The sequence below is a fragment of the Patagioenas fasciata genome, chromosome Z (assembly GCF_037038585.1).
Source record: "Patagioenas fasciata isolate bPatFas1 chromosome Z, bPatFas1.hap1, whole genome shotgun sequence".
Classification (NCBI taxonomy): domain Eukaryota; kingdom Metazoa; phylum Chordata; class Aves; order Columbiformes; family Columbidae; genus Patagioenas; species Patagioenas fasciata.
This window is the reverse complement of record NC_092560.1, coordinates 25301064-25313032: the sequence shown is the minus strand read 5'-3', so window position 1 is coordinate 25313032 and position 11969 is coordinate 25301064. Positions and strand designations below refer to the sequence as shown.

At 34.8% G+C, this 11969-nt stretch overlaps 1 protein-coding gene across 1 annotated transcript in view; it reads right to left on the bottom strand.

Moving 5' to 3' along the window:
* Positions 1-35: 35 nt before the first annotated feature.
* The window catches only part of CARNMT1 (carnosine N-methyltransferase 1), a 21719-nt gene continuing 9785 nt past the window's right edge, over positions 36-11969 (bottom strand). The window contains exons 4-8 of the mRNA XM_065860507.2: positions 10564-10704; positions 5722-5900; positions 4030-4143; positions 3088-3191; positions 36-2800 (exon numbers count right to left, since the gene is read on the bottom strand). Of these exons, the coding sequence (XP_065716579.1) occupies positions 2699-2800; positions 3088-3191; positions 4030-4143; positions 5722-5900; positions 10564-10704 (640 nt within the window). The 3' untranslated portion in view covers positions 36-2698. The remainder of the gene's footprint in view (positions 2801-3087; positions 3192-4029; positions 4144-5721; positions 5901-10563; positions 10705-11969) is intronic.

The following is an 11969-nucleotide window of genomic DNA, read 5'->3' as shown; positions in this document are numbered from 1 at the left end:
TGGCAGAGGATAAACCAAACAGGAGCGAGAACAAGTCATACCGCAAACTTTAATATCCAAGAAAAATCAAGTCTGTTACAGACACTGAAAACGGGGGGAAGCTCACACAGACACAACATTCCCATTCTTTCCTTCATAACTGATTTTAGAGCATACTAAATATAAATAAAAATACAGGACACTTTACATTTGTCAAATTTGCTCCATGTAAAGAAGTATCACACCAAAGATTATGCAGCATTTTATTTCACACCTGATACCATGTGCGGTTTAATAGCAACCTCAATGAAATAGTCTCGGCTTCAGTTGACAAACACCTTAAGCATTTTTTTTCCCCCCATGTATACAATTCACAAGAGGAATATGATCACAGTCAATAATACACAATTATCCCCATGCATAAAGATATAAACTCTTCAAATTCATTATTTGTAAATAGTACTGCAGGTACAACACTACTCATGAAGTTCATTCACAAAACTATTCTGCTTCCATCTCTTAATGCAACTGTTAAATTTTAAAAGGAAAACACTGGGGGGAAAACTGGCGTTTTCTAGATGAAAAATGAAAGCACATCACTATACACCTGACATAACTAAAAAAAACATTTCCTAAAAATAACACAAAAAATGGCACTTATGACAATGCCAGGTGGCCAAGAACAAAACTGGCAGAACAGAGGATATTAACATTCAACCCCAAAGCAAGAGTTCAGTTGCCTATTTATGAAGAACATGAAAATCACATTCCAACTACAGACTGCATAGGAAGCAGAAACTGGGCAATATTACAGATCTATAGGCTACTCAGCAAAAGCATAATCCACAGTCACTTAATCTCATTTTATTTCAAGGACTTTGAAAATAAAGTAAAGTACTAATCATGTTCTATCTAGAGAAACAAAAAATCAGAATGAAAGCAAAGAATCACCAAGTCCCTCAAAAATAAATAGTAAAATAAAGAAATTAAAGCAACTTTTATTTTTAGGTGTGCAAGGGTTTTTATAATTTATCCACTTGTTGCAATGGCAGTGTTGCAAACACATTTTTCTTGGAGCAGGGTAGAACTTTGACAGTTCGTTTATGGAGCTAAATCTCAGTGGTGCACTTCTAGGAAGAAGACACAGTACGACTATTTTAAGCAAAGCTCTAATAAAAAACTTCTGTAGTCAAGAAGCCTTTATTCTGAACAATGATTCTGAGCGGAAAGGGGTACAGTACTGAACATACCCTGGCATGCGTTTTCTTACGCAGTGCTGAAATTATAAAAAAAGTTTGTATTTTCCCTCTTTGCAGATTTTCAATTTCATAACAAAGGCACAAATTTCTGGCCTTAATAGGAAAAAATGTGAAAGCCAGTAACAGATCTATCAAAGAGTTGTGACTAGGACATCACCATGAAAAAGGGATTAGAACTAGCAGGAAACAAAGAAGCTACTGTGCAGTGCTATTATGATCAAATATGAAAACCCCCTTGATTCCTTATCATGACATTTTTATATTTTGAAGAAATTTTTGAAAATGATACTTATGGTAATCAATATATTAAGAAAACAAAATGGCTCACATGATACCTCCTTTCAGCACAGTTGTTATGTTTTTTTCATTTACATCACTTCTGAGCCACATCTGCTGAGGAAAAAAAAAGAAGTAGGATAAGGAACCAAGAAGTCAGCAAAGTCACAGTGGTAAAGTGCCTGAAGTTACAAAGAAACTGCCTTACCAACTGGCCTGCACATGCTGGTAGAGATGATTAGGTTACAGAACACAATATTTACAGGTAATTTTTTTTTCCCCATTGAGAAACAGATTTTTCTGTTGTACTACCTACAAATGGTAACTCAGCTATATTACCAACTTCAAACAAAGGAACGAGCTCAAGGTATAACTTGACTTTCTGTTAATTACGCTTCGCGAAAAATTACTGCTTCAGTGTTCTGGCTTAAGCAGTAAGTAGGTGACTCAAAATCAATATATTTTTAAAAAGCAGCTAATGTATTTCAGTTTCAGCACTAAGAGATTAATCAAAATTGGTGTTATTCCTGAACTAATGTTAACATACTGCTTCTTTACTCAGCGCTCTGCTTTAACATAGTGTTTCAAATCGCGTACAGGTTCTTTATTTTGATTAAATTGTTAACAGTGGTACAAAGATTAGGATTTGTATAACCATCTACTTTTTTCAGTTCTACAGAAAATGCTGCAACAGTTCTGATGGCTATTGTACATATCAAGAATAATTTTATCACTTTCCAAACATTTCAGACTTCATAATTTAAGTATATATTTAGAAATACTTTTCTAAATGTGACACAGCTAGTACAGTAAGCACCTCTATGCATTCCTAACACCAGTAAATAAAGAAAATAATTATAAATCCATTAAAAATGAGGCAGCATATGTGGAGAATCAGCCTGGTTATGGCAAATGTTAAACTTTATTCCCAAGAAACCACTTTTGCTTTTATTTTTAATGCATTCTAAACACAAAGACAGTGTATGACAGTATTTCCTCCTCCTTTTTCATGACTATATTACAAATGTGTATGGCATAGTACATGTCTGGATAGCAACAGAGACATTAAGAAAATAGACACTATCTAAATCGTATTAAGAAGGCACCACTGATTTGAGGTTGTGTCCAGACATCCCCCAGTCCACTTCATTCTCTTTTTTCTGATTAATGTATTTAGACCACTTTTATTCCGGTTTTCTCACCACAAACAACACACATTCATAGTAGTATTTCATCATGGAGAGTTCATTCACAGTGTAAGTTGTCAGTACAGATTCTTTCTCCACCTGAAAAAAAAATTGCAGTTTTCAAAACATCTTCTCTACAAGAACTATACATGTTTCTCTTATTAACAAAGAAATTGCTACATATTTACTAGATTTCAAGGCCCATCTATATGCGCTTTTTAAAAAATGAGGACAGCAAATAATCTGCAACACATTTAAAAACCTTTACCCTAGAAGTTATCAGTATATGACATTATGATGAACTATATTTAACATAAAGGCTTACTCAAAGGAGTTTGTCTGGTTGATACCAACACTACTCATTGCAAACTACAGCATCTTCTTACCTCTATATGGAATCCATATTGCAGTATAACATTTTTTATATCCTCATAGCTTAATTCTATAGAAAGTTCATTTCCCAAGTTTTCAAAGTGATAAAGGAGAGGACCTAGAGTAAAGATTCAATGGAAATGGCTATTAAAAACATGAAAATGTTTTAAAAATCTACATTTTCAGTATGTGCTGTTATGAATGCTTATATTCAGTCATTCAAATACAGACAGAAGAATGCATTTCTGTCACTCAAATGTGATTTTTATAATCATTTCAGAATCAATGCAAAATAAGAACATATTAGTTCAGCTGCTTATTCAAAAATGAAGTCTCATTTCCCACCAGATTGTGTTTTCTGTATCCTAAAATTTCTTCAGCCTAGCATCACTGCTGTCTCCATAGAGCAGGAGGCAGAACACGCTGTGGTGTACTTGGAAGTTCTGCCTGCATTCTGTGACTGCCCAGGACCGGTGTAATGACTGACACAAAATATTTTATCTCCTGTGTTTTGTCTATTTCTTCACCATGGGAGGCTTGATTTAAGTCTCTTTTCTTTTGAGACAAGGCATACATAGATATGATTTCCAAGGCTAGCACAAATCAAACAGAGTAAGAAAAAAAATGTAAGGATGTATTTACACACAGAAACAGAAAAAAATTATACAAGACACTACATTTGTGAAATAACAAATGTTTGATTCATGGATGCAAGACCTGCCACCAGCAAAATTTACTTCTGTATTTAAATATCACATGGGGTTGATTTGATTGTAACTAGCAAACATCTGGACCTATTCTGAATACATCTGAGAATTTCCAAGCTGTAGATGTTTCTACCTCTACAGAGCTTTCAGAACAGACATGAATTCCCAGAACTCCTTTCAAGTACTAGATGCCTGTTATGTGATCAAATATAAGTCAAGCTAGTAGGAAGAGAGGCTGGTCACACTTGCCTATGTTTATCCATATTCCTCCAGGCTTCAGTATTTTCCATATAGTATCAATATAATCAATAACGTTATGTGCTGTGTCTATGAAAAAGCAAGTTGCTATGCAGTCCCAGGTATCTGCATAAAAAGGCAAATTATACAAGAGATTAGTTTCAATGTTTCTACCCCTGTAAAAATTCATCATTTAAGCCTAGTCTTGAAACATTCAACATCAACTTGAACTAACAACAGTTGAAGGCTCTTCATTCAATTTACAAGTAAATAAAATATTTCAGTATATGTTAACAACAGTTAAATTTTGGTTCCTGTGACCTAGATACATATATGTATATACACAAACTTTAAAATATTAAACACACTCATTATTTACACATTTAATAAAACTTTTCATACACATATGAGATTGGTATTATATACTGTAAAATGTAAACATCATAAAACATTTTATATAAATGAAGGCCCAAGTGTGCTATTACTCATCTGAGCTACAAACTTCATTACCCCAACTGTTAAAAATACAACTGCAAAAACACCCAGTAATTTGGGGTCTCTCTAGTTAATATCTAGAACACAAGTCTGTACAGTAAAGTGTACTTTCACAAATCATATAGCTTCACCACATTTTATCCAGTATCTGAATATTTCTCCAACTGTTTTTTACTATTTTTTTACTAATTTAACAAGCAGAATCTTTCAAAGTCTACCATTTAGAGCATGAGTCTCTCTGTTTCTCTGTAAAGATATATCCTTGAAATTGCAAAATTTAAGGTTCCATCAACTTATGCTAGTATAAGATGTTCTCATGTAAGACAGAACCTTCAGAAAATTAAGCAACTGTAAGGAAGGCTCCTACAAGAAAATATCTGCAAGTCTAGCTGCAAGTAAAGGGCAGATCAATAGCTATATAATCCTAGTGAAAAACAGCTATTTGTCTACTAGGGACCAAAAGTGATAATCCAATACTGTGTAAGGAAAAAATAGTGACTTCTAAATAGGCATATATTAGAATATTAGACTAGATAAAAAGAACTGGTTAAGTATGACCCTTGCTCAAATCCTCAATCTGTAACTGGCAGAGTAAGCAATAAATACAATAGTCTTCTGCAGGCTAATTCAGCATTAGGTTAGTCATAAAACATTACTTCATAGCTGCAATGAGGACAGCACAATTAACCTGGTATCACGAAGAAGCGGTTAGTTCTACTAACAGAAGTCTCAGTCCTTCATAATTACTGTCGCCATCACGTGCTCCTGAAACATTTACTATTATATTAACAAAGTATATATGTTTCATTTAGAATTTACTACTACTGAAAGTTTGCTTTGTTTTTACAACAGAAAATGAGTCAACAAAAAAAAATTCTATTTTTTACACTAAAGAAGTTACTTGTGACATTCTACTTGTAACATCACTTTTGTAAATCAAGTAAACCTTTCTATAATATTACTATGCTGTTTTATTCTGAAAGAAACTACTTTAGCAAAAATTTGTTAAGCAAGAAGGTGTTCATATTTTTTTATAACTAAGAGGAAAAGAAAATGTGATTTGGAAAAATAAAATCTTATAGCAACTAGTACTTTTTGCTTAATGCTTGTAGATAACAGTTCCCTTCTATTTGTATTCATTAACTGTCCTGTAACGAATACTCTGAAGATATAGTTACATGGATAACCTAGAAGTTTGCATTTACTCACCGCACTCAGAATAAATTTCTTGAAAATCCCCTGCTGTCATAGAGAAGTTTGAACCAGAAGGAAGACTGTGAGGGTCAACATCAGGGAAATAAATTGGACGTATCTGATCAGCAGATCTTCTGTTATTGCTAAACTGATGAATCCAAGGATAAAGCTTACACGAGTTAATTTCAGAGCATCTGCAAAATACAGAAATCAGCACAATTCAGTTTCAACTAAACACTTATCTATGATCTAGAAATGCAGGAGTCAAAGACACCAGCATCCACTGTAATGTTGATAAAGTTCTTGCAAAAGTTATACATTTTCTAAAGCACTTTTGTATAGCTCATAACACTTCAGACTGTCCATCAATTTATCAAGTGATCAAGAAAACCAGTTTTACTCTGACACACAAATTACCACTACAAAAATAACTGCCTTTTTAATTTTAAGATTTTATTTCCCCACTTTTTACCCTCTTCCTAGACTTACTTCTCCGCTAAAAAGAAAATACACAAGACTGCTTTGCAAGATTAATGAAATTTGTGACTTGGCACATTCAGTAAAGCTAAGCCTTTCTGGATCATATTTTTTTCTACTAAAAAAATTGAGTAAGATTAGTTCCATGAATTTTATTGGAAACATCTGTTCTCATTCTAGACTTCTGTATCTTTTCTGAACCATAATCATAGGGGTCTTGAAGCACAGCAGAAAAAAATAATTTTTCAGATGCTAACAGAAAGGGTGCTTTTAGATTTAAAAAAATAAATAAAATCCGTTTTGTAAAGCACAGTAGTTTTGCACTAGGTGTCATTTTAAGTTAGTAACATCCAGAGTGTTGCAATTATGCTGTGTAAACATGTCTCTGTAAAATAAAATTTGTAAGTTGATATGACTAAGTCAACTCATTTTAAAGAGTTAAAAAAATACCATTAACATCTAAAAAGCAGTGTTTCCCACAGTTCTGTAAAATAAGTTCATAATTTAAAAATTAAGCCCCTCCCTTTCAGAGACAACAGAGGACACATCTGTCCCATAAAACACATATCAAACAAGCTGCAAGCAATCTACGAGTTTATAGGAACTACTTCTTTTGACTAGGGGACAGAAAACATCTGTGGTAAAGTCTTTGAAATAACATTTTTTACCTTCTCCATGTAATACTTTTATTTCATTTGTCAGTAAAAAAATAACACAAAACCCCCTGTATCTGAGCAGCAGCATACTGCACTCATCGACTGTCTCCATATATAATGAATAAACAAATGTAAATCAGATATATACAGTCAGTGTGAGAAAAAAAAAAAAAAGGCAGGGAAAAAGCCTTCATAACATGGGCATAATTTCTTCAAGAAAGGCATCTCTATTTTGACTCAAAAAACCCAACACTCCTCCCCCCACAAATCACAACAAACACACACCAAAAAAAACCCATGTTGGCCAATAAAAGCTGTATGTTAACCATTCTAGCATTCTCCATATGCTTCCAGTTAATTTGTATTATCCTCAGGACATTTTTTTAAACAATTAAAACTTCTCTAAAAGTAAGATAAAGAAAATAAGAGATCTAAGCAGATTAGAAAGGTTTGGTTTTTTTTTTTTTTTCCCTGGGCTATACTGTGGGAGAACACATACCTCCTTGTACTTTTTCTTTCCCCCAGCACAAAGCATATTCATGTGGACCTTCAAAAAATTCCAAAAGGCATTCCCACCCTAACATAAAAGACCAATTCCTGTTCATATTCAAGCTTGAAAACCTCATTTTCCAGTTTTAGTAATTTTTACTAAGTCCTCCTTCTATCATCTTATCATCTTTAACTGTGATGCACTTTCTTCCATAGGGGCAGGGCATTTACTGTTCACTATTGAGTTAATAAACAGGGTTCTGGAAAAAATGGGTAGGTAAAATCTTACTTCTGGCAACTGACTTAAAGATAAAATGCTTAACTGCTTTAATCCTAATGTATTCATGGACATGCAATAAATACAATTAAGCAGCTCTCTCAAAGTGTCAAGATTTACCTAGACTACATTATATCCAGAAAGTAAAGATAAGCCAATTATTAGCATGAACCTTACCGGTATTAAAACTTTTTTGAACTAACCCTACTCTGACTTCAGTACAAAATGATTTTCTATTATTTCAACTGAGCTTTCTCAAGTAAGTGGGACTACTGCTACTGAAGGGCTATGGGACTGAGGCTGCTGACCCTGTACTCTGAATCTCCAGCTGCAGGAAACAGCAAATCAACAAGCTACTCCTGTCTCCTCCACACAGACACCAGCATAGCGTTGTTTCCCCTCCTACCAGATGTCAAAGGGAAGTAACGTGTGTCCTCCGGCTCTAGACTGCCTGAAAACTTCAGTATGCTTTCCAGAAGCTGGAAAACAGATTACGCTCTTCAGATTTTGCTCTTCCAAAACATCTAAGAAATTACACGTATCTGTACATCACCAGTGATCACCTCTGCCATTATAACCAGAAGTCATCTAAACATTAGAAAAATACACGAGCAATTAGAACTTTATCCATACAAGAAAAAGCACAATTTCCCATACAAGGACTGTAGCAGTGCTGCAGCCATTGTAGCTTAACTATTCCAGGGTCAATTTATTTTCGAATTGGAGCTTGCTCAATAATGCACTGTAATTAATTTCAAATACTTACAGTGACCATAGTTAGTCCTGACACACTCTCTACACACCATGTAACTTTATCCACAGCAACAAAAGTTCATAATTTAAGAGAATTAAGGTTTTTTTACACGTGTACAAATCAGCAGATACCACTTTGTGTACAGAAGACTTAAGTCACTGTACCACAGCTAGGAGCCCACTGCAGTAGTACTTTGTCTTCCTAAATATAAACCAAGGTCAGAGAAAGAAGGTGGATCCAAACTGTAAACACGTTAGCAAATTCCTCATGCTTTTAGGAACTGAGAATGCAAGTTAATTAAATTAAGACTGTAGCTGAAAGCTGATTTGCAAAATCCTTCTTTCTTAGAACGGTTCCATAACTAGTATCTTTGGCTCACACTGATCATTGCTGTTTTTTTCTAGTTCCACTAAGGCAAACATGTCCATTTCAGAAGGCTAACTGGGAACAGGCACTTGAGACTAAAATGAAAGATCCCAGAAGTCCTTAAAACCTTAAGAGACATAAGAAGTCCACAGTGAGATCTGGCAGCAAGGGCTGGTGAGACTTCAACTGAACCAGCTGAAACTCAGAGTCAGGTTAGCAGTATTCTCTTCCATGCTAGCAAGAAGACTTGGAACTGATAATCTGCCCAGCAAAGCTGAAGATTACAGCAGCTGAGCAACACTCAATTTTGCTATTCAAGATCTGATACTATTAATAAGTCTAAATGACATACACCTCTTCACTAAATACCTTATATAAATTAGAAAAATATGAGCATTACAGGCTAAGAATGATTACTACTGTAAGTTAAGCATGGATCTTAAGGAGAATTCCACATATACGCCCAAGACTCATTATTTAAGGAAGACAAAACCCATGCCTTCAGAGGCAACTAGGAGTGAAGTTAACTTTCAGATTTGAACCACTCTGACAGCTGATCAGTGGTCCCAAAGAAGGGATATGAGTACTTTTCTGCTGCTTTAAATAATTTCAGAAGTTCCAAAGAGCCAAAGAGCCAGGAGGGCTGTATAGCTAAAGACAAGATGAATGTGACCTTCTTTCAGTAGCTGCAAGGCATTAGACCAGTTCAACTGTAGTATACACTTTCACCACCAGATGAGTCACTTAAGAATAATACAAAAGAAAGACCAAAAATCTATACCAAACACCTGTTTTCATCACATTGACCACTACTGTTTAAAGCAGACATGCAGCAGCTGTAATAAAGTGTTTTCTCCTTGTTTCTGAACAGTAAGCTATTAATATAACGGATTTGTGGACAATCAGACAAATTTGTCTCTGTGGACAAACAGGGCTCCAAAATGTCACAGTAATATAGAATATAAGCAAATAGTTTACGTGTTTTCAGCAAAGGTGTCTAATTCAGACTGAAGAATGAGTTAACTGGCAAATTCTGTCTCTCTGAACTTGGTAGCAGCTCCCCCCCCCGAAATAAAACACCCCCCAGACCTCTTGCATATTTGCCCACCCATAGTCCTCCCTCCCTCTTTCTTAAAAGAACAGCTACAGTAGATGCCTTCTTTCCCCTCTAAGAAGTTTGTCATGAAAACAGTAATTTTCCAATGCAAGTGACAGAATACCAATACAGAAATGTAACTCTAAATTAAAGCCATAAAGTGAAATTTACTACATTCAAATTTAGTACCGCAGTGTAATTGTAGAACATTAACTACATCATTTTCACTGTTACTCAGTGACAGGACTTGCCTAAGAAGTGGATTAGTGTGTTTTAGTGATTTTCATGTCTAAACAGTGCCTAAAATTTTAGTATGGAATGTAACACTTCAACAGGTTTCCTGTGTTATTCATCACCACCACTAAGTATCATGCACATACTAACTAGTTCATATTTGACACCGGTGATTAAGTGTGCGTTTTACAGAAACAGACATGAAATCAATCATAAAATCTACTCAACATTATGCAGAAGATCGGCAGCACAATCTAGGGATTTAAGTCTCATAACAAAAGCCAGGTTACCTGATATAATTTTAATGAGTCACAATACAATGCCTCCCTCCCCCATTTATCCCACTACCTTTTTTACTTTTTCATTAAAACATTCTCAGAAGTGGTTATGTGTGTCCTGTGTTAGGACTTACAAATCTCTTCTTTTGAGTTTTATTTATTCAAGGTTCTCTCATTTATAATTTTGCCTCCCTAGGTTTCAGTCAGTAAGTAAAACATAAGCTATGTACCTGTTGAGTACAAAGTTAGAAGAAAAGAGCATAAAGAGGCTCCATTCATTTCCTTGGCAAGCATAACCGAGCATAGCTATTTCCCACGCCAATCTACCTAGCCCAGCACCAGGTACCAGGATATTAACTTTGGAGATATCCCTGCAACAGAACAAAAATAGTAGTTAAGTCTTTATCTGATACCTCTTAACAAAACTTACAGAGGGCTAGTTAAACATTTTCCCCCATATACTTAGATATTTTAATATATTTCCTGTATGACTTTAAATGCAAACCAAGTGAGTTCTCAGATTGGCTAAGTGTACAGTCAAAACAATCACAGAAAATTACTCAAAAGAACATATACAGCCCTTATTCAGAATACAGATCATAATTACAAAACATCTTTCAGCAAACTTTCGCAGTTATCAAGTTAGAAATCTCTGAAGTGAATAGAAGAAAGAACACTGTCAAATATCACCATTTATTTTTTCTATGAGGTGCACTGATCACTAGTAAATATTCTAGAAATCTTCTTGGTTATATTACATGAAAACCAAACAAGTATTTTGACATCACAAACACAAAGCAAAGCAAACTTCCATAAGCTGATGAGCAATTTGGACTGTAAAAGCCTTGAAGTAGTTACCTTCTCAGCAATTGCGGGTTTCACATATGCCATTCACCGATTTTACTCAAGCGCATTAAGTGACATAAGATTTTCTAAATCAAAATACATTGCATGCCTCTAACCCTCCACTTTCCCTATCTAGGTATCAAGTTGAAGACAATCAGAAGACATCCAGCAGTGTGTGTTTACTGAGATACCTAGAAAAATCTCTCCCATCTACAACTTTAGCAACTAATAAATAGAACTAAGAATCTCAAAATTTTCTCCTCTTTCAGGCAGAAAAGGTAATATATAGGTATTCTAACCATCAGCCTTCACTCACAATACAATCAAACCTTCACTCAGAAAGCAAAAACTGCTTCGACACCAAACTGAAAGACACATCTAAAAAGAAATATTTTTTTCTGTTTCCAGTCATGAACAGGACTTCATAATTTCATATACCAACAAGCCAAGTGTGAACACTCAGACCACCTTCCCTTTTGCGTGTCACCTTCAAAGGCAAAACATACATGTACCAATTTATATGCAACTAAACAAAGGAAGCCACAATCAGTACTTCCAAACATAAAATGGAAGCAAAATGCAAAGTCTTTGACTACATAAAAATTCAGGATGCCAGAAAGGGTTCAAAAGAGCATGCTGCATAAGCATGAAGAGGAGTGAGGGAGTTATGTAAATTCTGAGAAGTAGTACATTTCTGAAAACATTACCCCAAAGTACTATTATTTTCTAAAGGCAACACAAACTAACAAAGCAGTTTTAACAGTGACTTTCAGTTTGTGGTTTAATCATC